A 23385-nucleotide genomic window follows, 5' to 3' on the forward strand; every position below is an offset into this window, starting at 1 on the left:
TTCTTTCCCCCCTCTCTCTGCTACTTCGATAAACCACTACCGCTTCCTGCTGCTACGTCTACAATATAAAGAAGCCTGGCGGACTTCTGAACGAGGCAACTTTTCCGGAGCAGAGACAAAAGCACGGGTAACTTGGACGAGGTCGACTATACCAGAAACCAGCACTATTTATTAACTAAACCTTACAAACTAACACTAACACGACAAAAAGAGAGAAGACAATCGGAATAAGAAGAAGCAGAAGAGAAAGAAAAAAAAGAGAGAGAGAGAAGTAATGTCATGAACGAAGAGCAACTCGCTTTAACAATCTCTCTCTTTTTTTTTTTTTAATTATAGATGCGCAGAATCGAAGCTCATTTAAAGTCGTCAAGTTCCGTTTCCCTAAAACCCTACCTGGGTAGATTGGTACTGAAGAGGTTCAGAGGCGATCAAGTCATCTGTTAGATATTATTCGCCGAGCACATTCCATTTGCAACCCATTTTTAACGCAGTAGTACCGAAGCTACCTAAGGTACCTGTGCTCCCCGGCTATAGGTACATGATATTGTACATGATATTGTACATGCTCTACCTAGCTACGTACATCGATACATTCGCCGCTAACATACGTACCTAGTACGGGGTTAGGTACACCACATACATAACTACCTACATCCATGGTATCGACCCCAAATACGAACCTTGGAAGACCTTGAGAATTCGGGTTTGCGCAAGTCTACCAACCACATGCGCGAGTAATCTGCATCGTTCCCCTCGAAACAAGCACACTTTTGGCCATCGTTTCCAAGATCTACTACCCTCGCCTTGTTGCGCGCGTCATCCACCCTTCTTCCGCCTTTTTTTATTTTTGTTTTCTTTTTTTTTATTCTAGTCCAACTATATCAAGACACGTCGCTCTGCAGGCACAGCTTTCTCCACGTCTCGTTTCCCGCCAGACGTGCAACATCGCCTCGTTGCCCGAATGTATTCCACCCAGCCTAATGGCGCTGAGGGTGCGACCATCAATCCCGCGACTATCAACCCTGCTGCTCTCAATTCTGGTGAGTATCCGCGCATTTAATTTCAAGCCTCTCCTTTTCTTTTCATTTTGATGGTTGTCGTCCTTTTTGATCTTTCTGATCTCTTTTATTTTTTTGGTATCTCTTTTTCCTTTTTTTTTCTTTTTCAAATCGTGCCGCGCCAACAATGCGCGCCGGTGTTTTACTCGAAATTTTAGCCTCTTCTTCTTGTGTGAGAGGGAGACGGACAGACAGACAGACAGAGAGAGAAAGAGTTTTTGAACCTTGAGTTTTAAAGCTTTAAAGCTTTAAAACTTTGTTGAGCTTTGAAGCTTTGAGGCTCCTCCCTCTAGCCCACCTCGTTACATATTCGCAGCTCAGCCACGAATGATCGTGATCGTGATCATTTATCCGTCCCTTCACCTCTCGCTCTAGCGAGCAAGACGCGACTCTGATTTACTTTAAAAACAAATCACCGTCGTGATGGCATATATACCCACCTGTCGTCTCGATACCGGTTTTCCTTTCGCTCGACGGTCGCGCCGTTGTTATTTGATCGCCGATTACTGACCCGACGCTTTTAATTGCGCAGAATTATTGAATCCGGGCTCCCGAGGTCTCAAGAGAAGTCGTTCCCCGGACTCCTACCAAGACGCGCCCTTGTCTGAGACTCCCGGAGATGATGGTAAGCCGCCGCCTAGCTTTTGTGCACCCTATCAATCACAGTTGCCGCTGTGCGCATCGTGCGCTATGTTACATCATCTTGTCGTGCAACAGCTTACCGCAAGGAGCTACCTGCTAATACATTTTACTATATCGTAGGTGATTCGAAACAACCTAGAAAGCGCGGCCGACCGATGAAATCGCGGACTTCTGGTGACTTGCCGGAACCACCGAATCAGACACAGATTCCTCATCCCCATCTCCATCCACATCCTGCCCCCCAAATGTCGCAGCCTATACCGCCGCACACTCCCCAGTCTCAGAATGCCCCGCTACCTGGACAGCAGGCCTACACTCCGGCCCAGGCGTCGCCTCCGCCGAAGACTACACCTACCAAGACGACATTGAAGGCGTTGCCGACTGTACGCGATCATACCACGGACCAGCTCGGACCCGGCGGTGACGAGTACCTGCCCCGCGAAATCGACGAGGCTGGAGAGAAGAAAGTTATGCCCAACGGCCAGCTTCTAGGCGGACGCGAGTACCGATGCCGAACCTTCCTTGTTCCCAACCGCGGCGATAAGTTATTTATGCTAGCTACGGAGTGTGCGAGAGTTTTAGGATACAGAGACTCTTATTTGCTCTTTAATAAAAACCGATCCCTTTTCAAGATCATTGCAAATCAAGTCGAAAAGGACGATCTGGTCACCCAGGATATACTTCCATTCTCCTACAGGTCAAGGCAGATCGCCATAGTCACAGCCCGATCCATGTTTCGTCAATTCGGAAGCAGAGTCATAGCCAACGGACGAAGGGTACGAGATGATTATTGGGAGCAGAAGGCGAGGAAACAGGGTTTTACCGAAGCTGACCTTGCCGGAGAGAAGAGACCAGGCGCGTCTAAAGCCAGAGAAGCGGCTGAAGCAAGTAATAGTATGGCGGCCCTTCCAGGAGCCCCCCACGGTGAGATTGTATATGCGAACACTCCGCCATTCGGCGGTGCACCGCAGCCCCTTGTTCAACCAGGTATGATGGGACCGCCAGGAAGCTCGACCAGAATGCCCATGATAACAGTAGGACCAGATCTGAACGATACGAGGACTCGAGACTATAGCAATTTCATTAAGGGTGGCCCTCGACAGGAGATTACCGGCCCGGCCTACCAGGATAGGACGCAGTCAAGTCCCATATCGGAAATAAATCAACAGGCGCACCATGCTGCCGAGTTTAATCGCACAGTCAACCAGCAACGCGACATGCGGACCGACTACATGAACAACCTGTGGCGGAGACCTCACGAGCAGCCGCCGACTACTCAGCCCGTAACGACCGAGTCATCCCTACCTACGACGCGTCCGGGACAGTCGCCTCACGCCGCACCAGCAAGTATGCAGACGTCCACCATTGTACCGAACCAGAGCCCACAGATGATGATGACCGCTCCTCCTTACTCCCAACCCTTACATTCTCAGCAGCCGATCGGCCAACCAATGCGGGGAGTTCCTCAACCATCTTCCCAGAAGCAGCCGAGACCTTCCAACATCCAGCCTGGTGCTTCTGGCAACATGTCCCAAGGAACTACTGCATATAACTACGGCTCTTCAAACCAGATGTGGGGTCCTCAAACGCCCCAAACGCCTCAACATTATCAAGGGTATACAACTCAGTCCCAAGCCTCGCCTCACCCTCAGCAATCGCCAGCACCGCAACTACGCCACTCGGGAGGTCCCCCCCAGATGCAGCCGAGTCCTATGCAGTACCATGGGATGCCAGGAATAGGACAGAGTTATCCCAACCCGGGCCAAGGCATGTATCCCCCCGAGCAAACTCCTAGACAGTTTTTGCCCCAAAACCCCGGTCCTGGGCCGGCTGTCACATCGGCATGGAATACTCCACAAACTTCAGCTGGCCAGACGTGGTGGGCCAACCAACCTCAGTGACGGGATTCGGAGTTTTTGGTTTAGTAAAACCCACCACTTCTAACTTTGACGTCTCTGGGATGGTTCTTTGATTCAATGGGGCTATAAACCTGCTTGCACTATCTGGCCTAACTCGGCAATAGAGGAGTAGGGGACTTTTTTGGTCGCATTTTGGGGAAGGTCTATGAAACTTACGTCCATTTGGACAAGATTGGGACCTGGTAGGCTGTTTCCCCCTGCGCTTCGTTCTGCATGATGAAATTACGGCCAGTCGTATTACCAAGCTCAATTTTTTGGACAGCATTTTGCATATACACTTGATACCACTGTGGATTCCGTGTTTTGTTTTTTTTTTCCTGCGCTATCCTCTCTCGCGCTATCCTTCATTCGTTTTGATCAGATATCTATTCATTTTACTTTCTGCGATACCCTTTACACCACCGATGCTCGCAAACCGCTTTGGCTATCATATTACGGATTTGCATACCGTATTGTGTTGCTAACAAAGGGGGGATCTACAGAGTTGGTATGCGCTTGCATATTTTCACGAGTGCAAGTATTGATTTCTCGTCGTTCCGCGGCACCACACCATTCTTATACCAAGTCCCTACTAGTTGGGTGTTGCAAACCCAAGAAATCGACTACTAGCATCTTCTCAATCTCCCCTATCGCAGCTTGGCCATGGATTAGGGTTGGTAATGCCGGAAACAGTGCAGCGCAGCGCAGCTGTTAGTTTCGGCCTCGATGCCAGTTACTTAATGGTCACGGCATTGCATAAAGGTGGGGAGGTGCTTTTTTGGTTTTATGGTTATGGGCTAGGGAGGGTTTCTGTTACTTTTGTTTTTCTGCGCTCTCCTTTATTCTTGTTTATTATATTTGCTTCTTTGGTACAACTTTATTTTGCCTTTCATGAGGGGAACTGGAAACAGCGCACGTATCAATCAGTTAGCATTGGTGGAGTTTACTTTGTTTTGCCACTGTTCTTGTGTTACTTTACTATCGTTCGGGCTTGGGTAGCTACACAAGACGGTAGCTACACAAGACGGGATCGAAAGGATCATTCGATCAGGGGGCGGTTAGACTCTTGCTCATTGATTGAGCTTGGGTGTTGGCTGTCTGTCTATTCCCCATGAATTCTTTTTCTAAATGGGCTTTTGGAGGGTCAAATTTGCATCACAGGGGATATCGGAATTCCTTGTATCGACCTTAGGGTTGTCTTTCAGAAGGGAGGGAGCCAATTGCCGGTTATGTTCCGATTTAGTCTAGGCGTTGTTGCGCGTGGAAGGTAGTCAATCAGTAGTAAAGGTGTCCAGTATACCAGGACCGTATCTAGACTTATTACGGGTACTTAATAAACGAGTGCCGGGAACCCCTTATCCTACCCATGATGCGGGTGATGATCATGATATCCCTTGCGTAGAGAGATGCGACGATCTCGGGCGCATCGAGCTCCAGGACGAGGGATAGAAAGCCCTTTGGCTGCGATGGATATACAGTTACGTATTGAATCTCATGATAATCACTAACTTAAGACTTAAGACTTAAGACTACTACGTAGGAAGGGAGCTGCAGGATGTTTCTCAATCCCTTCCGCGGGGCAGACAATTAATCAGCTGATAGATAGATGGATAGATCGTTCCAGACCAGGTAGCTATATCCATGCCCTACCCGTACATACGCTGCCTTAGGTATGCATTAGGTACATATATGTGTGTATTTATGTATGTGCGTTGCCCTAAGAACGTTAGGTACCTAGACATGCTCCGCGTCGACGCATGCCATGCCATGCCCATGCCGCATATACATGATACCAGGTAAGGTACTTCTTACACCCACATCCACGCATCTCATACCATCCCTACCTTACCTAGGTAGGAGGTACCTAAGGCAACCCTACCCTACCCTACCACGACATTCCACACGTTTGGATCCGGCGGGACGGGAGCGAGCATAGCGGTAAGCGCAGCGCGGCGCGCGGTAAAGGGCAGGTAGGGAGTCGGGCAACGTAACGAGATGCAAATCCCACGAGGAGATAAACTTATTAACTAACCTAACCTAACCTTCCTTGAATCAGGGTTAGGTCAAGTCAGGTGAAGAGGTCAGGTCAGTTTAGTTTAGGTTAATAAGTTAGTTACAGGTAGGCTAAGTTAGGTTTTGCACCTACCTACGATTTATCCACCACATTACACACTTCCCATATCTTACATACCTCCTTAGGTTAGGTAGGTAGGTAGGTGAGGTAGGTTACTTACATACAACCAACCAACCAATGCTTGCGCCGTTGGGACCAACGGTACGGGAGATCTGACTCAGCCCTACCTTACCAATGAGAGGGTACACTCCGTTGCGGGTTGCGGAGTCCACATGCTTCCATGCTGACCTACATAATGCCGGCCCTGCAGTAACGGATGTTGTAGAAGAAGGTATCTTACATACGTACGTATTGTACATACATTAAACCGTGCCTTGGGGCTAATTACTTCTTGTTGTTTTTTGTTTTGTTTTGGCTTTTTTTCAAATACGCGTATAATAGAAATAACTACCTAACCTAACTCTACTACCTTACGTTAGGTTAGGTAGTCATCTTAATGAGAGGTACCCTACTTTACTTAGCTTACCTTTTATATTCTTACATGCTTACCTACCTACCTAAACCTACCTACTACCACAGGTGCACAGCATACCCGTCAACCCCGATTTGACACGAGGGAAGGATAAGCGAGGAGGGCAGAGAAGAGAAGAAAATGGAGGGAGGTTGGGGTCCGGAAGGTTTTAAACCTAACCCCCTTTTTCTTTTGGGGGGGGTTTCTTTCTCCCCAAATCCTGGACCCTTTTTTTATGTGCGACTGCGTAGGTAGGTTAGGTATGCACATCTGACGGGATTATGTACATGGCATATATGTATGTACGTACGCGAAATCCCCAGAGCGAGATATAAGTTAGGTTAAGTTTCCTAGGTAGAGGTAGGTTAGGTTAGGTATGCATGTAGGTACCTCCTCATATGCGCCCTCGGTCCCGGGGTCCGCGAGGGTGGATCGGTATCCCTGCCGGCTTGAGAAGATTTATCTGTTGAGTTTTTCATTTTATTTTTTTTTTTAAAAAAAACTTCTTTTGCGTTGCTTACATCTTCTTTTTTGTTACGGAATTCCTACAACTATGTACGGCTTCTAGTATTCCAATTACGTGTAGGTACAATAGCTACCTGTACGTAGCAGGGTACCATTCGTACCTATGTAGTGATAAGTGAAGTAAGTGCCTGGTTGGTCCCAGGGGCTACCGGTCCGTATTTCAGCGTTCGGCAGACAGGCCAACCGCGACGGTTACCTAGTAGATAGATACCTAGCGGCCACGATGATCGTCTGGCCCCTGAAAACCATCACTTGTCTACATTTAGTAGTAGTAGTAGTAGTAGTAGTTGCTGTATGTATCTTTATGCCCCGATCCAAACTTCACTTGTCTGACTCGCGATCGTTGAACCTAGCTCGATTAAGCCTGGGTACGTGCGTGGCGAGGCGGTGTTCTTCGACTCAAGTACACGTGGGTTGATCGCGTTCTAGTTGGAGATACCTATCAAGAAGGATACGACGTGGGAAACCCGAGCGTATGGTTTCACCGACTCTTCTTTAACTACTTAGGTACCTATGTCATGTTTTTTTCCTTCTCGGTATCTTCCATTTTCTTTCTAAACGCTCTCTCTTAGTCTCTCTAAACTGCCAAGGGAATTGGGGGAGATTTGGGGGCCGTCGAGGAGCAGGGTTAAGGGTCTCCTGGGCCGAGATTTCTCACCCGCTGGTTCGTCGGATATTACGGGACTACACTATGGAATGTATGTATGACTTGCTGGCTGGCTGGCTAGGTATGGTTTCTTAGTACGATGGAGCTGAGCCAAGCCTGGTCGAGCAAATCAGGCGGACACGTGGGAGCCCGGACCCATTGGGGCGGACTCGAAAGAAGGAATCCTCCGGGTTTAGTATAATAATTGTTTGTTTATTTCCATACGAGATACATAGGTCAGCCGAAATACTATGAGCGGTAGGTCATATACAGCTTTGGAAATGTCAGATCCAAGTGTGAAAGGAAAGTATGGGGTCTCCGCCCATGAACGCTCGAGCTGTTCATCCCCCCCTGGCCCTTGATATTTCGGTTAACCCTAGCGGTCTCCCTTTCCCTGCTGTCGGGACGCCATACGAACACCCCTTTTGTTCGGTAAATGATACCCTTGGGGGCTGGCACCGCTGTAATTATGCCAGTCACATATACCTAGGCTAACCAAGATGCATATGATATCTGATACAATCGCAACCAGGTCGGGTATCAAGATAAGAGGTTTGGGTGGAATACTAAAGTATACAAGCCCGGACAAGATAGTTACATGAGTATCTGAGCCATTCATCTCGGATATAAGACGAATAATACAATCATATCGGAAGGCATGCATACTGAATCGCGAAAGGAATCCAAACACAGTGTATATTAATTGTATGGTCACCATATCTCGACAGATATTCCCAGCCATGCCGTAGCTCCTACGGTAAGAAAGCCCGAAGCCACGTCCCGCTAGGGCACTGACGCGATATACCGTGATCAGCACCTATGCCGATGATATTGATTGTTTCCGTACCTTGAATACTGCAGGATGAGACAGCGCTTTTACATTTCGTCCCTGCTTAGGATGGACCATCAAGACCCATCGTCACTCCTATAATAAGAATACTTGCTAAACTAGTACCTAATACCCAATCCGTCATTAGAAGGAGATGTTCGAAACGTCCGGTTTAAGAGGTCGTATTTATCATGAATGCTACATCATAAACTCGTTGCTAAACCTGACGCGAGGCAAATATGAATAAAATGTCTAATTCAGCAGGTCTTATTAAGACGGGGAGACGAAGAAGGGCCGTAGTAACTCTTGTCATAGACAACTAGACATTCTGAGATCACCGTATCTCATGGAATATTAGCCCCCTATACTGAGATATTGACTGAGAATCCAAAGAATAATAGCATTAGATGGTGTTTTAGCTTTCAATAGCAGTTAACCGCGAATACCTAGGTAAGTAGGTACCCGCCAGGCATGCAAGGCCCAGGTACGTCTAACTTCCATCATGGGAGGACAGGAGCCGATATTGTCAGGTTCTAGATGGGGCATACAAGAGAAAGCATAATTATAAGTACCGCCATGTATAGCCATAAGATTCGTAGCTAGATTAGAGTTCCGCACAGGATAAAAAAGTTTCCCTCTTGTCAGGAGTCTCATCTCGGAACAAAGGAATTGTTTTGTATATAGCTTTGGCTTCAAAACTACTGTAGTTAGAGTTCCTTGCGGAACAACAAAGTTGTTTTCCTACCTCATGCTCTGCAACGTGACACCTCTTATCTTTGATTTGACCTCATGACGACTATTCACATTTCCAGATTCTTAAAACATAGTTCTCACCCAAGCCTCTAGAACAGAGCGCATTGAAAAGCAACCATCCATTATCCTGAGTCTGAAAGTATTTACTGAAGTTAAGGAGTATGATTTCTAGAAGTAAAAACAATAACTAACGGAACATAGGTAGAACTAGCTATCTTATATAGAAGAGTATATGAAGAAGTTTGTTCATAAGCTTAGCAGAGCCAGTTGAGCGTCTCGCCGAATACCTTTAATAGCAACACTTCGTCCACCGTAATCCATATACACCTAGGACGCAAATCTGAAGAACCGTCAAGCCTTGGGTGAGTTCAAAGCTCCTCATACTTCAGCATAGCCATGTTCGCACTTTCATTGTAAAACAACTACGCTAGATACAGTCACTCGAGCACCAAGACCCACGATCAAGCCCAGCAAATGTTCGAGTCTAGTATCCCATAGTTCATAACCTATACGTAATAATGAAGATTTCGTCCTCTTCTCACTTAGTGTCATGGGATAGACTAGAAGGTTAGTAAATAACTGTTGTCCTGTATAAGGGTTCGGGAAGATAGCTATCAAACCGCTCCACTACCAAAAGGTAGAACGATGTCAACTAGAGGGGTTGACCTTGCTATCTCCACCTATAAGGACCTTCACAGGCGGTACTGTGACATTCCGCGAGGAACTCTGACTAAGGTAGCTCTGAGAACCAGAGCTGTACATACAAATATTTCCTTTGTTCTTTGGTATAGACATCTTATTTGTCCTTTCATGTCTGACATCTGATACCTGGCAATGTTGAGTTGTCTAGGGGGGTAGGTAAATGTCAAGGTTTGAGTAGAGATAATTGTTGTTGCTCAAAGAAGGGAAAAGGGAACCAGTAGGTAGTCCCTCATCTAGCTACCTACCTTATATACACGATGGTGACCCACCAGGGTCTGTTCTATAGGACCGTACCGTGACAGTAAAGTTGTAAGGTCTCGAATAAACACTTTAGAAATGCAGATACCTACCTAGGTATTTATAAAACCATGAATGGGGAACAAAGTGCCAGATTTCTAGTCTTCAGTTGATACCGGTGATAAATTTTCTGTACAGAGTAAATAGCAGGCTAGTAGTAGTATTATTATATCAACTTCTAGTCTTGTATCTTCTTGCAAAGGTGCTGGGAGCCTCTTATATACTGAGTATGCCCCTATATCTATTAAGTATAGCCTGACGTAAAGCTTGAGAGTGAAGACCCAGAGTTTCTAAATTGTCACAATTGTCCTTTTAGAACGAGAGGTAAACTCATCCCGCTTAAGAATCATGATTTCGAAGTGACGTCAAATCATAATGGAGTCATGAATACCTACCGACGCCTTCGGAAATACCCTGGAGACGGACACGATACGCTCAATTAGAGTACTGACTTGCGGGCTGGATGCTCTATGTTAGAGAGATCCCGCGATGTATATCGTACGTAGAGTAAACACTAGAGACAATAGCACGTAGAGAGTGTCAAGTATGCGGTGTAGAGTAGTGATCTATTAGCGCTTGCCCCTTGAAGGTGCTTCGAGGAAGCAGCGTGCCCCTTATATACACCTATCCTAATCGACCTCATATCCCAATCCGTCCTTGTGCCCTATACCCCTGACACTCTACCTAGGTACCTCGATTATACTTTCAGGTCACAGACAGAGACGGTGACAACGAACTTTTTCGTGAAGGTGAAAGCGAGAAAAAGAGGTGACTAATGTGTTTAGGAGCTCGTTACATATTATGATCGGCGAGAAACCGGAAGGGCTCTCTATAGGTCGCTTTAACCACGCTAAAAATACATATTACGAATAGACCCGACATCAGGTAAATTTATACTTGATATCGGACCTCTAGGAATAGTCACTAGTGATATGGCGTTTGGCTCGTAGGGGCTCTAGGTGTTAGGTTACCTACCTAAGGTACCTAGGTACCTACCTACCTTGTATATACCTTAGGTACATCTTAAGTTAATACTTCGTAATAGCAAGACAAAGGAACAACAGAGTCACTTGTTCTTGGTAGATGAGGCATCTAGGACAAGGAATATATTTTGTGTGTATGGTTTTGGTTTTTAGAAGCTTTCGAGTTTAAGTTCCTCCAGGAGAAAGAAGTTATTTCCATGGTTTTCGCTCTACCTTGTGATATATCGCGTAATCCATAAATACCTACCTAGGTACCCAGGTACCTAGGTCATAGGCCATATTACTACGACCCTTCTCTCTCCAAGAAATGTACGAGTGCCACGATCATTATGTTGCTCCGAAACCCGGTGCTTCTAAACCAATCGTCATTAGGGATGCCCCAGCCTGCCTAACGTGGTATTTACAAGTATGGCTAATCGCCAATCTGCTAGGCAGTGGTGGCGTCGGCGCATTCTGATTCGTGAATATGAATATACCTGCAGAACGCAGGGCTTCGTGTCGAGCTGATAAGACTGCGCCCGACCGCCACCTCCAATCCATTTGCAACCTTAAAGTCGTAACCCATCCCTCTCCCTTCTTTTACACCGTTCCAAAAATCACCACCATCATCATACCTTTTACCGATGATCCTAGCACTATGCGTGAAACTGAGCTTCAGATCCTTTTTGATAGTAGCAGGGTTAGCCCGGATCCCGCCATCCCAGAGATAGAGTGAGCTATACTCCAATTCATCTTCGTCCCGACGAACGATTGTCACTGACAAACGCTTCTGCTAGTATCGTGGCAGTACATGGGCTCAACTTTAGGAATAACCCCGACCATGCGCAAGATACCTGGAAGGCGGGCAAATGTCTATGGTTGAGGGACTTTCTACCTGGAAAACTCACGAAGCCAGCTCGGGTCATGCTGTTCTCCTATAACTCTAGCCCTGCCTTGGGTGCTTCAGCAATGAAACTCGATAACCATGCCAAGACTCTGCTCCAGTTGCTTGAGCTCGAGAGAGAGGTTAGCTTTACGTATATTTCCTGAATGATGTATTTCTTACAACAGTATAGAAGGCACCACAAAGACCACTCGTATTCATCTGTCACAGCCTTGGCGGCTTGGTTGTTAAGGAGGTTAGTAGAATTACCCATGAGACGTACACACGTACCCATAAGTCGTACCTTCAAGTTAACGACTAGTACAGGCTCTTATCGAAGCAAGTTTAGACGATACACGCAAGCCCATCCTCCAGGCGACCAGACTGCTTGTTTTCTTCGCCACACCCCATCGCGGTGGAAACTACGCCAACATTGGTGATATTGTTGCCAAGATAGTTAGATTTGGTTCAGGCAACCGACGTGATAATAAGCTTCTCGATGAGCTCCAAAAGAATTCCGACAGCGCGAACAAACGGTTTGTTCAATCGCGACATATATATGAGCGATGCCTCGTTGTGAACTTTTTCGAAGGAGAATCATATGGCAAGTTAGGAATCGTACGTTGGCAACAAGCATCCCGTTAATCCGGCCCTTTAACTAACCCCCTACCTCTAGATAGTAAACCAGGATTCTGCGACTCTAGGACTGCCTGGGCCCCGAGAGAAGCAAGTTCCAGTAACTGCCGACCACAGCTCTATCTGCAAGTTTGATTCGATTGACTCGTCAAACTGCAGGCTCGTGTTGGGAACCATTGTGAAGCAAATTGGCCTCGCGCTAGAGACTGAACGTATACGTTTAGCTAGAAATATGCACTGGATCGTCCCGCGGTCTGCCAGTCCGATATTTACCGGTAGACGGGACATAATACAGAAAATTAGAAACGCTGTGACTTCCTCCCGATCTCATACCCAGAAGAGATTTGTCTTGACTGGGATAGGCGGCATGGGCAAAAGTGAAATTTGCCTCCGGGCGGCCCAAGAACTTCGCGAAGAGCAAGTTAAATAACTTTCTATCTCCATTTCCCATTACTAACTACTCGTTTTTAGATTCTGGGGCGTGTTCTGGGTAGATGTTAGCAGCAGCTCTACTGCCAAAGCAGGGTTCTCCGCCATAGCAAAGAAGCTGGGGTCAAACGGAACAGAGATTGACGACGCTCGACTTGCTCTTTCTAATGTCGACCCTAAGGACCACTGGCTCCTCATCTTGGATAACGCCGACGATCCAACTGTCGACTACCAACAGTACTGTCCTTCTGGCACTCGAGGCGCAATTATCGTAACGTCTAGAAATCCCGAATGTCGTACTTACGCGACGGTTGGTGCCATAGATCTTAGCAGCCTAGACAAAGAGGACTGTATTAGCCTCCTCTTGCAACGGATAAAATCCACTTCAAATCTGCTAGAACCGAACCACCACGATGCTGCGAGAGTCGTTGATATCTTGGGTTCACATACGCTTGCTATATTGCAAGCTGGAGCGTATATTGCGCACAAATATTGTTCCCTGGGGGAATATCCCGACGTTGTGCAAAAGAAACGCGAACAGGTGTTTAAGTTTAACTTGACCCAGGACCAATCGAGATACCGCAATGTGTATGCTACTTTTGAAGCATCGGCAGAGATTTTGGACAGCATGGAGTCGGAGCAGGCTCGAGATTCTTTATGTCTCCTCCAAGTGTTATCGCCACTGCACTATGAAAATATGCCTCTGGATCTTTTACATGACGCATGGAATGGCGCGCAAGAACTTCGGGAAGAAGATCGAGATGATGATGATGATGATTATCTCAAGTACCTGACCGATGAGCACGTTTCGCAGCTTCCGGATTTCCTTGAACCACATAGTGATACTTGGGGTTCATTTCGTATGTTGCAGGCTGTGAACCTGCTCGAATCTCTTGCTCTGATTAGAAAGAGCAACATCGACAAATGCGACACAGTGTCTATGCATCCACTCGTCCATAGCTGGATCAACCTCCGTCAAACACAGACCGAGAGAGAGGAATCCCTGGACAAGGGCTTATGCATCTTCGCACTCTCTTTTTACTGCCAGCGCCATTGGCAGCCATATCGTGACCGCATAGGCCCCCACCTATTGCCATTTCTGGAGCCGAGTTCACTGACACAAAAAAGGTTGCATGGCTACTTGTTACCAGCATACGTCCAAATCGGCTGGCTATTAGACCGATTACGATATGATCAAAAGCTAGAGGAACTTCTGAAATATATCTTTACCGACCTAGACATCAGTCGTGACACCCCCAGCGAAAGGTTTTTAGTTCTTTACGACTTGAGCTCAAGTAACGCTTTCGAGCAGAGAAATCTAGAGCTTTCAATCAAACTGTTAAGGCAGATAATCCAGATACAAGGAATGAAACTTGATGAAACGCATCTCGTTCAGCTCGGTTCACGACATAGGCTTGCTAGCTCATATCTAGAAAACGGGCAAATACAAGAAGCTATTGATCTATTAGAATACGTTGTTCAAATTAGAAAGACGATACTTAGTGAGACACATCCCGATCGACTTGCTTCACAACATATGCTTGCTAGCTCATATCTAAAAAACGGGCAAATACAAGAAGCTATTGATCTATTGGAATACGTTGTTCAAATCGAAAAAACAACACTTAGTAAGACACATCCCGATCGACTTACTTCACAACATATGCTTGCTAGCTCATATCTAGAAAACGGGCAAATACAAGAAGCTATTGATCTATTGGAATACGTTGTTCGAATAGAAAAAACAACGCTCAACGAGAATAATCCTAGTCGAATTCTTTCTCAAGAGTTACTCGCCAAAGCGCGTCAAGCTTATGCTGAGATAACCGATCCACAACCCGCCTCTACCTCGTCTGCGACAGAACAGCGATTTGAGTCCGAGGAAAAGCGCCAAAGGTGGTATAAACCATCAAGGGTTAAGGGGCTTTTCGAAAGCATGAAACACAAAACGGGTAGCATACCCCTCGCTAGGCGGACTGGGCGAGTGGCAATGGCTTCTCATGGGAGGGACCCCGAGAGGGTGGACGAAGACTCGAAAGGCTAGGCGGTGTATTTTCCTTTGTAACTGTTTGCTATTTCGATACCTGTATGTGTTTCTTTACTAAAATATTACTTGGGAAGGCGTATGGGGTATATCCTTATGATTGACTAACTGTGGCATGCCGGCGTTGGGGGATACACCTGCGTAGGTAAAGGACATACATGTGTATTAGCAGAGAATAGAACTCACGATTATGATGAACCTACATCACACGATTGGATATAAGCACCGACTGCGCTACTAGCGCGGGGATTCATTTTTGCTAAGAGGTAGATTGACATGATCCTATAAGCATGCCTCTACCATCTCCAGCCTCTAAAGTCTACGCCAAGTACTCTCTCCTTCACTGTTCTGGACGTCTGAACATAGTTGCTACTTATACACGCGCCTCGGTATATTCACTTCACACTAAGCCAGGGCAAGCAGTTTCACTTCCTTTCATACCTCCTATATTTATGTGCCAACCAACCAATCAATAGACACCAAGACCAAGACTTGCTCTAAGACTCATATCATATAAAAGCAACTACCTGTCTCGAAACGCGAACCTATTTTCCCAGTTCCCAACTCCCGCCCTGACCTGAAGTCAGGGTAAAGTAAAGTCAAGTAAAGTCAAGTCACAGCGCGTGCTGCTTTAGTCCTCATTCCGGATTTTCCGCATCTCATATACCTATTTCTTTCTCTCCCTCCCCCGTGGTCTCTTCTTCCTGCCTGCAGACTTGATATTAAGTTCGTCCCTATACCGCATACCGCATACCGCCTCTCACTGCTCCATCTTATCCCCTTCCCCCTTCTCCCCCTCCTTCCCTTCGTCATCCCCCCACAGGCCCTCGAGCTTGAACTCCTTCGCCCACTCCGTCACGATCTCCTTCTGATCCGGCATCGCGGCCGACGCGCCCGCCACCCCCGACATCTCCGTCGCGACCGGCAGCTTCGGCGCGTCTACCCACCCCTGGATCCGGCCGTCCCTCCAGTCCATCACGACCGTCATCGCGGCCGCCGCGAGGTTCGGCACCCCGCCGCGGCCGAGCCGCCCGCGCTTCCGCGCGACCTGCACGAGGAAGTCGGTCGTCGGGTCGCCGTCGGCGCCCGCCACGAGCGGCGGGAGGTCGTACACGTCCATCAGCTTCTGGAGGAGCTCCGGCGACGCTGCCAGCCTCTTGAGCAGGAGCGCCACGGCGGGGACCGGGTCGTCGATCTGCTTGGGCGGGATGGCGTTTAGCAGGACGAGGTGCGCATGCGCCTCCACCGCGCTCTTCTTCAAGGGGGCGGCCGTGGCCTCGCCCCCCGTGTGCGCCGAGGGGAACACGATCCCGGGGGAGTCGAGCAGCGTGAGCTTGCTGTCGATCTTGACGGCGCGGATGCTCGTCGTCACGCCGGCCTCGGCACCCGCGGGGCACGCGGCAGCGCTGCCGCGGTTACCGCCGAGGCGCGAGAGCAGCGCGTTGATGACGGAGGACTTACCCACGTTGGGGTACCCGATGACGCCGACGGAGATGGCGCGCTTGAGCTGCCTCGTGGCGGCGAAGGATTTCAGGGACCTGAAGAGCGTGGAGGAGGTGCTCTGGACGGTGAGATCGCGGTGGTTGAAAGTCTGCGCGTTGGGCGCGGAGCCGGAAGCGCGGAGGGGGATGGTAGGGAAATATCTCCGTAGGTACGTGAGCCAATCCTTAAGGACGTGCGGCGGGACTAAGTCGATCTTGTTGAGAATGAGGATTAACCGCTTGCCGCCACTCGCCGATGCCATTACCATACGCTCGACTTCTCTCGACCTTGTTCCTTCGGGATCTCTGGCATCTAGAACGTAGAGAACAACATCCGCCTGGTCTACGACTTGCTTGAAGACCTTGTCGTGGGCTTTCCGCGATGAAGACTGAGCACGTAACTCGGCACTTCCGTCTTCGAAGTCGTCGTCATCTGAAGACTCATCTTCGTCCATATCATCCCCACTTTGGAGTTCGCGGTCATACTTCTCGGCAGCAGCTCTCGCGCTCGCAAGAAGCGCCGCCATGGGATTCGACGAGTCGTCGACATCATCCTCGTCCATCGCATCATCGTTATTGTCATCTCCAAAGCCGTCGAAATCCTCATCCTGAGAGTCTTCCATAGCATCTTCGTCATTCTCAGCTTCGTTCGTAGAGCCCGTCTTCGCAGCCTTAGCTAACTCTCTTCGACGTTGTTGTTCCTCTTGTTTTCTCCGTCGACCCTCCTCGATCTCATGTAGGATCTTCTCCTTGTATGGGAATAGGTTGGGGATACCCGGGTCCTTCTTTAGCTTGGACTTCCATTGGGGGTTCTTCTTGGCTTCTTTTCTAGCTTTGCGCTGCTTTGCGGCCGACGCCTTCTCGATCTTGTGGCGTAGACGGACGGGTGTCCGCTTGGACTTTGCTTCTATAGAATAGGTAGGTTAGGTTAGTAAAAGGCACAGTATATTTATTTATAATTTATAAAAATGAATTCGGACTCAATTATACGTACTCTTTGGTTTGGTAATGTGATTGGCCATTTTTAACTTGCTGTGCCTTGCAACCGGTAATATGAATTGAATTGTACTTCTCCAAGTTTATCGGCATATAAAAAAAAAGTTAAGAAATTTGGTGTTGAAAAAATGCGATAAGGTTCTGCCGCAGTCCACCGCCCGAGATAAGACCGTTCATCAGACGTGCTGATTGGTCGACACCACCTGCCCGCTCAGCGATAAGAAAGACTGGATCTCCCATTGAAAGGTCCCTTAAAACAGCTACCTAACCTAGACGTCTTTAGCGGCGTTTCGGCCTCTCACGATGACTTCAGTTCTGCGCGGCCCGAAAGAAACATAAAAAACTGGAACTTATTATTAGGTACATGGCGGAGTTTCCTAACTCGATCGCGCTTATCCCGACCTAACTTTGACATTTAAGTTGCTTAGACCGGCGGAACCCCGAGTTCATTCATTCATACATTCCATTCACATAGAAGCTCAACAGGAATCGTTTTCTTTAATTAATATCCAACCCCAACCAACTTAACTCCGATTCATGAAATCAATCATATCATTTTAGAATAAACACTTAATACAATACACAAAAAGAGCGCAATATAATATATCCATCCATATATATATAATGGACTATTCAACGCCCCCATTCGAGGTCTCTTTCAAGGGACTGCTCTTCGACATGGACGGCACTATCATCGATTCAACAGCCGCAGTCGTCAAGCACTGGCAAACGTAAGTTCCTCTCCCTCCCAAAATGAAGAAAGAAAAAAAAGGGAGGAACTTAGGAGTTAGTTCTAAGTTAGAGACAGAATCGGCAATGAGATCGGTGTAGACCCGGAGGTTATCCTGCAGACGTCTCACGGCCGGCGGAGCATAGACATGCTCAAGCTGCTCAGCCCGGAAAAAGCCAACTGGGAATGTGAGTCCGCGCTATGCATACCTCCCTACCCGTCTAGAACCTACCTTACCTACCTACCTCCTAGGTAGGTATATATGGGTTTCCAGAGGGTTGTGGCGGTTGAAAAACGTTCCTCCCTTTCGCTGTATTCTATTCCCCTGATCTCCTTACACGTTACCCCCCTTGCGGCCTTACTTGCTCGGCCCCCTGAAATAAAATCTGTTCTACTCCGCGACAACACCTACGTCAGCCCCCAGAATCAATCTGTGAACTGACTTTCGTGCTTAGATGTGAGACACATGGAGAGCCTGCTCCCGAAACTGCACGGCGCAGACGCGGTCGAGATCCCAGGCGCGAGGGCCCTTCTCAGCAGCCTGATAACCGGGTCTGCGCGCTGGGCCATCGTTACCTCGGGCACGTTTCCGCTGGTCACGGGCTGGCTCGACGTGCTGAAGCTGCCGCACCCAGAAACCCTCGTGACGGCGGAGTCCGTCGCCAACGGGAAGCCCGATCCGGCATGCTACCACCTGGGACGGGAGAAGCTCGGGCTGAGTTCTGACGACAGCCCTGACGTCCTCGTCTTGGAGGATAGCCCGGCTGGCATCAGGTCCGGCAAGGCCGCAGGATGCAAGGTACTTGGCCTGGTCACGAGCCATACGGCCGAACAGGTGCTCGCCGCCGAGCCCGACTGGATCGTCCGGGATCTGCAGTCCGTCAAAATGGTCCGAAGCGAAAAGGACGGTTCCGTGACGCTGCAGATTTCAGATGCCTTGGTTGCGCCCGCATCTGTTTCGAATGGGAACTGAGGGATGAAGAATCGATAATTCAAAGACATTACAACGCCGCAATTTCCAGAGTCTTAGCGGCAGCATCATCATCATCAGTAGTAGCAGTAACCTAGGTGACAAGACACACACTGTCGAGGTCACAGCGTGCCAAGACATTTCAATTACAACGATGGGGCGCCATTTCCCTTACCACTTTGAAGACACGAGCTTGGCATTGTCTTTTCCGTCACATATAGCCCTCCTTGTTCGGCATATAGGTTAGGATTATCGGGCTTCATAAAGCGGACCGGCTAACTTCCGGAGGGAGCCTCCACGGGAAAGAAATAAGAAAAAAAAAGAAATACACAGGAATATACGGGTCGGCTTACCATAGAACTTAGAGAGAAGCCTTATTTGGCCGAGATTATGATATAGACTTTCCAGGTCTGTTTATATAAACAGTCTCGATCCAGCCTCTTGACTGGCTGGCGGCCAATTTTCGTGTCTCTGTCTTTAATTTGCCGGGGTCACGTCACCACCCAAAGAGATGGGGAAAAAAGAAAAAGCGGAAGTGAGCTAGAACTAGCAACTGCAAGGCTAGCAAGATCAAGAAAAAAGATTGGTAGCAAGTGATGTGAAAAGAAAAATAAATAAATAAAGAAAAAAAAAAAAGGCGCCTAAGACGCACCTACCACCCGGTCTTGGCGCCGTAAATGCATTAATGACGATCACCAGAACTATCGGAACTTCGCAGGTCCCCTCTACCCACTCCCCGCTTGAGTTTCTGCCCACTTGTACCTGGTCCGTACCTGGTCAGGACAGGGCCTGTTGAGGGGATGGGGGAGGAAAAAATGAGGCTGCACTGGCACAACAGGTAGTGTTCTACGATACGAACGACGCGAAATGATCGTGGCGGAGAAAGAAAAAAGAGAGAAAGAAAGGCAAAGAAAAAAGCTAATACTACTACGTACTTTCTGGGGTTGGGGGCACCATAGTAGGTACATCTTCGGATTCCCTGCCGTATCCCCTTTCCCCCCTTTTTTTCCCCTTTCCCCAACGGAGAAAAAAAAGAAGAAGAAGAAGAAGTAGAAGAAGAGCCAATGACGAGCATATTCCCGTCACAACTCGGAAAACGATGCGAGACATGCCCCGTAGAACCAGTGTGACCAATCTTCGTCTACATCTAGGTGGTTAGCGCACCTCATTAAACTGCCCTGCCGGTCGTGCTGCTGCTGCTGCTGTTAGACATCGATCTTGCACAGGGGAGGAGGGGTGGCCACGATCACGGGGACACGGGTTTGTGGGGAGAAGAGTTGCGATGACGGGGAGAGGATCCTTGTGGTAGGTATGAGAAGTACAATACCTACCTACCTAGCTCTCTCTCCATCTTCCTCACGCATATGGTACCTACGTTATTGTACTGTATTATGTTGTATTGTACAATACAGAACATACGCACATACGCACATACGCACATACACTTAGGTCTGCCGCTAAGGAAGCACTTGCAGAAAAGCAGTCCCGAAGGCGCTACCTACCCAACTATTACACGATACTTTTCTTAGCATATCGGTATGGCTTTTTTAAATGCCGACACGGCCCGTCTGGGCACTGTCGATCACTCTGATAAAAAAAATAATACACTACCTACCTACCCTAGACCTGGGTCCTCAGAGCGTTCAACATGGACATAACTGGAGGGAGGTGAATCCTACACCCGCGTCGATGGGGAGGAGGGGAAGGAGGGGGGTCGCTCATGGCGTCCGCCGTTGGGAGAGGCGGAGGCCCAGCAGTCAGACTGGACTTTGCCACGTAAACGGACTGGATATCTCCTAGCTATGCAAAGAATTGACAAAACCCCGACAGGCGGAACCTTCTCTTACGTCCGTTCCGCCGATCTCTGGTTACACTCTCAAACTCTAGGGCCTTGTTATGACCCGAAACCCTACGCGTACCTGCTTTAAAAGAGGGTTCTCACCTGGGAAAAAGCATAGCCATTTGATACCGCGAAAGCTGAATGTGGCAATAGTGGCTTACGCTTACCGCGGGTCTCGGTTACTCATGAGTCGGGATGATAATTACGCGGGTGTCTATTCTGTAGAAACACATATTCTGTACGCCGCGGGATCGCGAGCTTTCGTGTAAAGGGGCACCATTCCCACGGCCATGGATATGGGCTAAACTTTGCGCGCCGTTAAACAGTATGCCGGTCCGGTTATCTATGAGTAACGAGACCTACGTGGTGGGCACCGACATATTTTGCCCATCTACCCATCTACCTCTGCTTTGCGATAGCCCTAATAGGTGAAAAAGTCTGCAAGGACCCGTTTCGATGACATACCGTATGCCACATACGAGACTTTCGAAGAACTTCGGGTTCTCGCAGCGTTTGGCCGGATGAACGATCTCCAAGACATGCAGCATTTTTTCCCTTGGGGCTGTGTGAGCACTGCAGACTTGCCAAGAGATGAAGTTGCCAAGAAAGGATCTTCGCAGTTGTCAAATTGTCTGGTCGCCGACCTGAGTAACCGTGGCAGTTGGCGGAAGCCCGACGTAGTAGCTGGCGAATGCGCGACCTATGCATGATCTAGACCTCCAGGCAAAGATCGGCTCCCAAGTAAATACGGGCGGGGGATAGTGGTGAAGTAGGAAGTAGAACGGCCCTTACGGATTAGATAGATGGCGTCGCTGATGATTGGCCACTTTCACCATCATCTCTACAACACGGAAAAGTATGATAGCGGCTTAATTCCGAGCGTATTCTCAACTTAGCGATCACCAAAGGCAGTAAAAGGGAACTTCCGCTTTTTAGTTGCACACAACGATAGCCAAGCTTTTCGCGGAAGAGAAATGGTTGGCACACGGTTTCTTCCAGGGGGGGAGGGATGGGGGGAAGAGGAGGTAGGGGTTAGGTACTTGCTAAAAATGATAAGTCGTCATGATTAAAGATGGGATACCCTTTCCACGACGTTGCGATCCAAAAAGTAACTACCTCTTAATGAACAAGGATGTCTTCTTGCTCTGTAAAAGCTTAAGCCGCCAGCTGTGACACAAAGCCATTTACCCTACTGCAGGAACGAGATGTTAATAAAAGCATCTTAGTTACCTAGAAAAGAAGAATACCATAGTTAGTTAGTAATTTTAAAAAAAGCAGCAGTAAATTGAAGATGCAGCGATTTGGGTTAGCGAGAAGGGGGCTGGGGAAAAAGAATGCTAACTAGGTGTAACAGTATCTTCTCAAGTGGACCTGTTAAGAGGGGGACTGGTCTACTTTGTTATTGTACCTACATGTATTCTACATGTATGCAATGTATGGTAAAATAATATCTCATCATCTCATCAAACTGGTGCCAGTAGTTGACGTCTAAGTTATCGTGAGGCTTTGACGCCGCTTTATTTCAAATATAACCAGCTAAGAAAGTCGTAAGCGTTGCACTTTCGGAAAATCGGCTAGAGGTGTTCGTTGGGCCCCTTAAAGGGGGAGGGGGAAAGTCAGTGAGGTCGTCGTGTTAAAACAGCCAGAAGCTGGTCCGTTGCCTGAAACAACTAAAGCAGCTCACTAGTTCCCGTTGTTGAACTGATGGATGGCTGATTCGTCATTTCGAACCTTTTTCTTATATGTATGGTAAGTACATTTGCACAGGTAGGTTAGGTCAGGTTAGGTATGATGCAGGTATTCCAGCTCTACCTACCTACCTCTATTGTACATACCTAACATACCTCCTACCTAGTATGTGCGTGCACACCGCTAGAGTATAACGGTTGCGTAGATGCGGTCGCAATGGGCGATCGGCGTGTACCATAATTCAGCGACGCTTGGAGTTGATCACCACCAGAGCCTATGGTTGCTGCGGCCTCATGCTCGGGATCCGTCAGTTAAGAAACCCCACGCTCTTCATAAGCGGCTAAAGCGGAGCTGAGCTATGATACTAAGTGGTGGTGGCGGTTTGCTAATTTCTTGACATGCGCGACCTCAGCTCAAATACATAAGGTAACCTAACCATGACAATCTTCGGAACGGGACTTGTTAAGATAACCTAGGGAAGTTGTACGCTGCGGCCTGCCCAGAGCCCCCACGTTATCCTATCGACAAAATTGGGAGAACATCATATCCTATTCCGGTCCCTATGGAAGCTAGTGAGTTAGTCATATCGCATCGCATCGCATTGCATCGCATTGCATCGCACAGCCTTTCATGAATGATTCGGGATGGTAAAATGGTGAAGGGTTCTAATGAAAGCGTCTGCAAGAGCCTTGGCTTACGGCCGTGATAGTGGAATAAGTAAAATGAGCCTACTATGTAGAGATTTCCCAGCTTCTTGCCCTGGTCGGGTACTTGGGAGGTACTTCGCATT

General features: G+C 48.1%; 4 protein-coding genes across 4 annotated transcripts; 3 read left to right on the forward strand and 1 right to left on the reverse strand.

Annotated features, from left to right (window-relative positions):
- The first annotated feature begins 1387 nt into the window (after window positions 1-1387).
- Window positions 1388-3940, forward strand: F4812DRAFT_283516 (uncharacterized protein). The gene is made up of 2 exons (XM_047931056.1): window positions 1388-1683; window positions 1821-3940. The coding sequence occupies exon 2, from the start codon at window positions 1856-1858 to the stop codon at window positions 3599-3601; it is 1746 nt and encodes a 581-aa protein (XP_047793262.1). The 5' UTR covers window positions 1388-1683; window positions 1821-1855; the 3' UTR covers window positions 3602-3940.
- Window positions 3941-11464: 7524 nt separating this feature from the next.
- On the forward strand, window positions 11465-15157 carry F4812DRAFT_419582 (uncharacterized protein). Its single transcript, XM_047933356.1, has 6 exons — window positions 11465-11629; window positions 11695-11923; window positions 11974-12036; window positions 12108-12398; window positions 12457-12833; window positions 12888-15157. Exons 1-6 carry the CDS (start codon window positions 11556-11558, stop codon window positions 14887-14889), a joined length of 3036 nt encoding a protein of 1011 aa, XP_047793263.1. The 5' UTR covers window positions 11465-11555; the 3' UTR covers window positions 14890-15157.
- Window positions 15158-15507: 350 nt separating this feature from the next.
- On the reverse strand, window positions 15508-17447 carry F4812DRAFT_283701 (P-loop containing nucleoside triphosphate hydrolase protein). The gene is made up of 2 exons (XM_047931057.1): window positions 17365-17447; window positions 15508-17277 (listed from the first exon to the last, which is right to left on the reverse strand). Exons 1-2 carry the CDS (start codon window positions 17390-17392, stop codon window positions 15650-15652), a joined length of 1656 nt encoding a protein of 551 aa, XP_047793264.1. The 5' UTR covers window positions 17393-17447; the 3' UTR covers window positions 15508-15649.
- A 192-nt stretch (window positions 17448-17639) lies between these two features.
- Window positions 17640-19409, forward strand: F4812DRAFT_283806 (HAD-like protein). The gene is made up of 4 exons (XM_047931058.1): window positions 17640-17726; window positions 17795-18097; window positions 18175-18284; window positions 18552-19409. Exons 2-4 carry the CDS (start codon window positions 17991-17993, stop codon window positions 19067-19069), a joined length of 735 nt encoding a protein of 244 aa, XP_047793265.1. The 5' UTR covers window positions 17640-17726; window positions 17795-17990; the 3' UTR covers window positions 19070-19409.
- Window positions 19410-23385: the final 3976 nt, after the last annotated feature.

The sequence above is a fragment of the Daldinia caldariorum genome, assembly GCF_022478825.1.
Source record: "Daldinia caldariorum strain CBS 122874 unplaced genomic scaffold F4812scaffold_3, whole genome shotgun sequence".
Lineage (NCBI taxonomy): Eukaryota > Fungi > Ascomycota > Sordariomycetes > Xylariales > Hypoxylaceae > Daldinia > Daldinia caldariorum.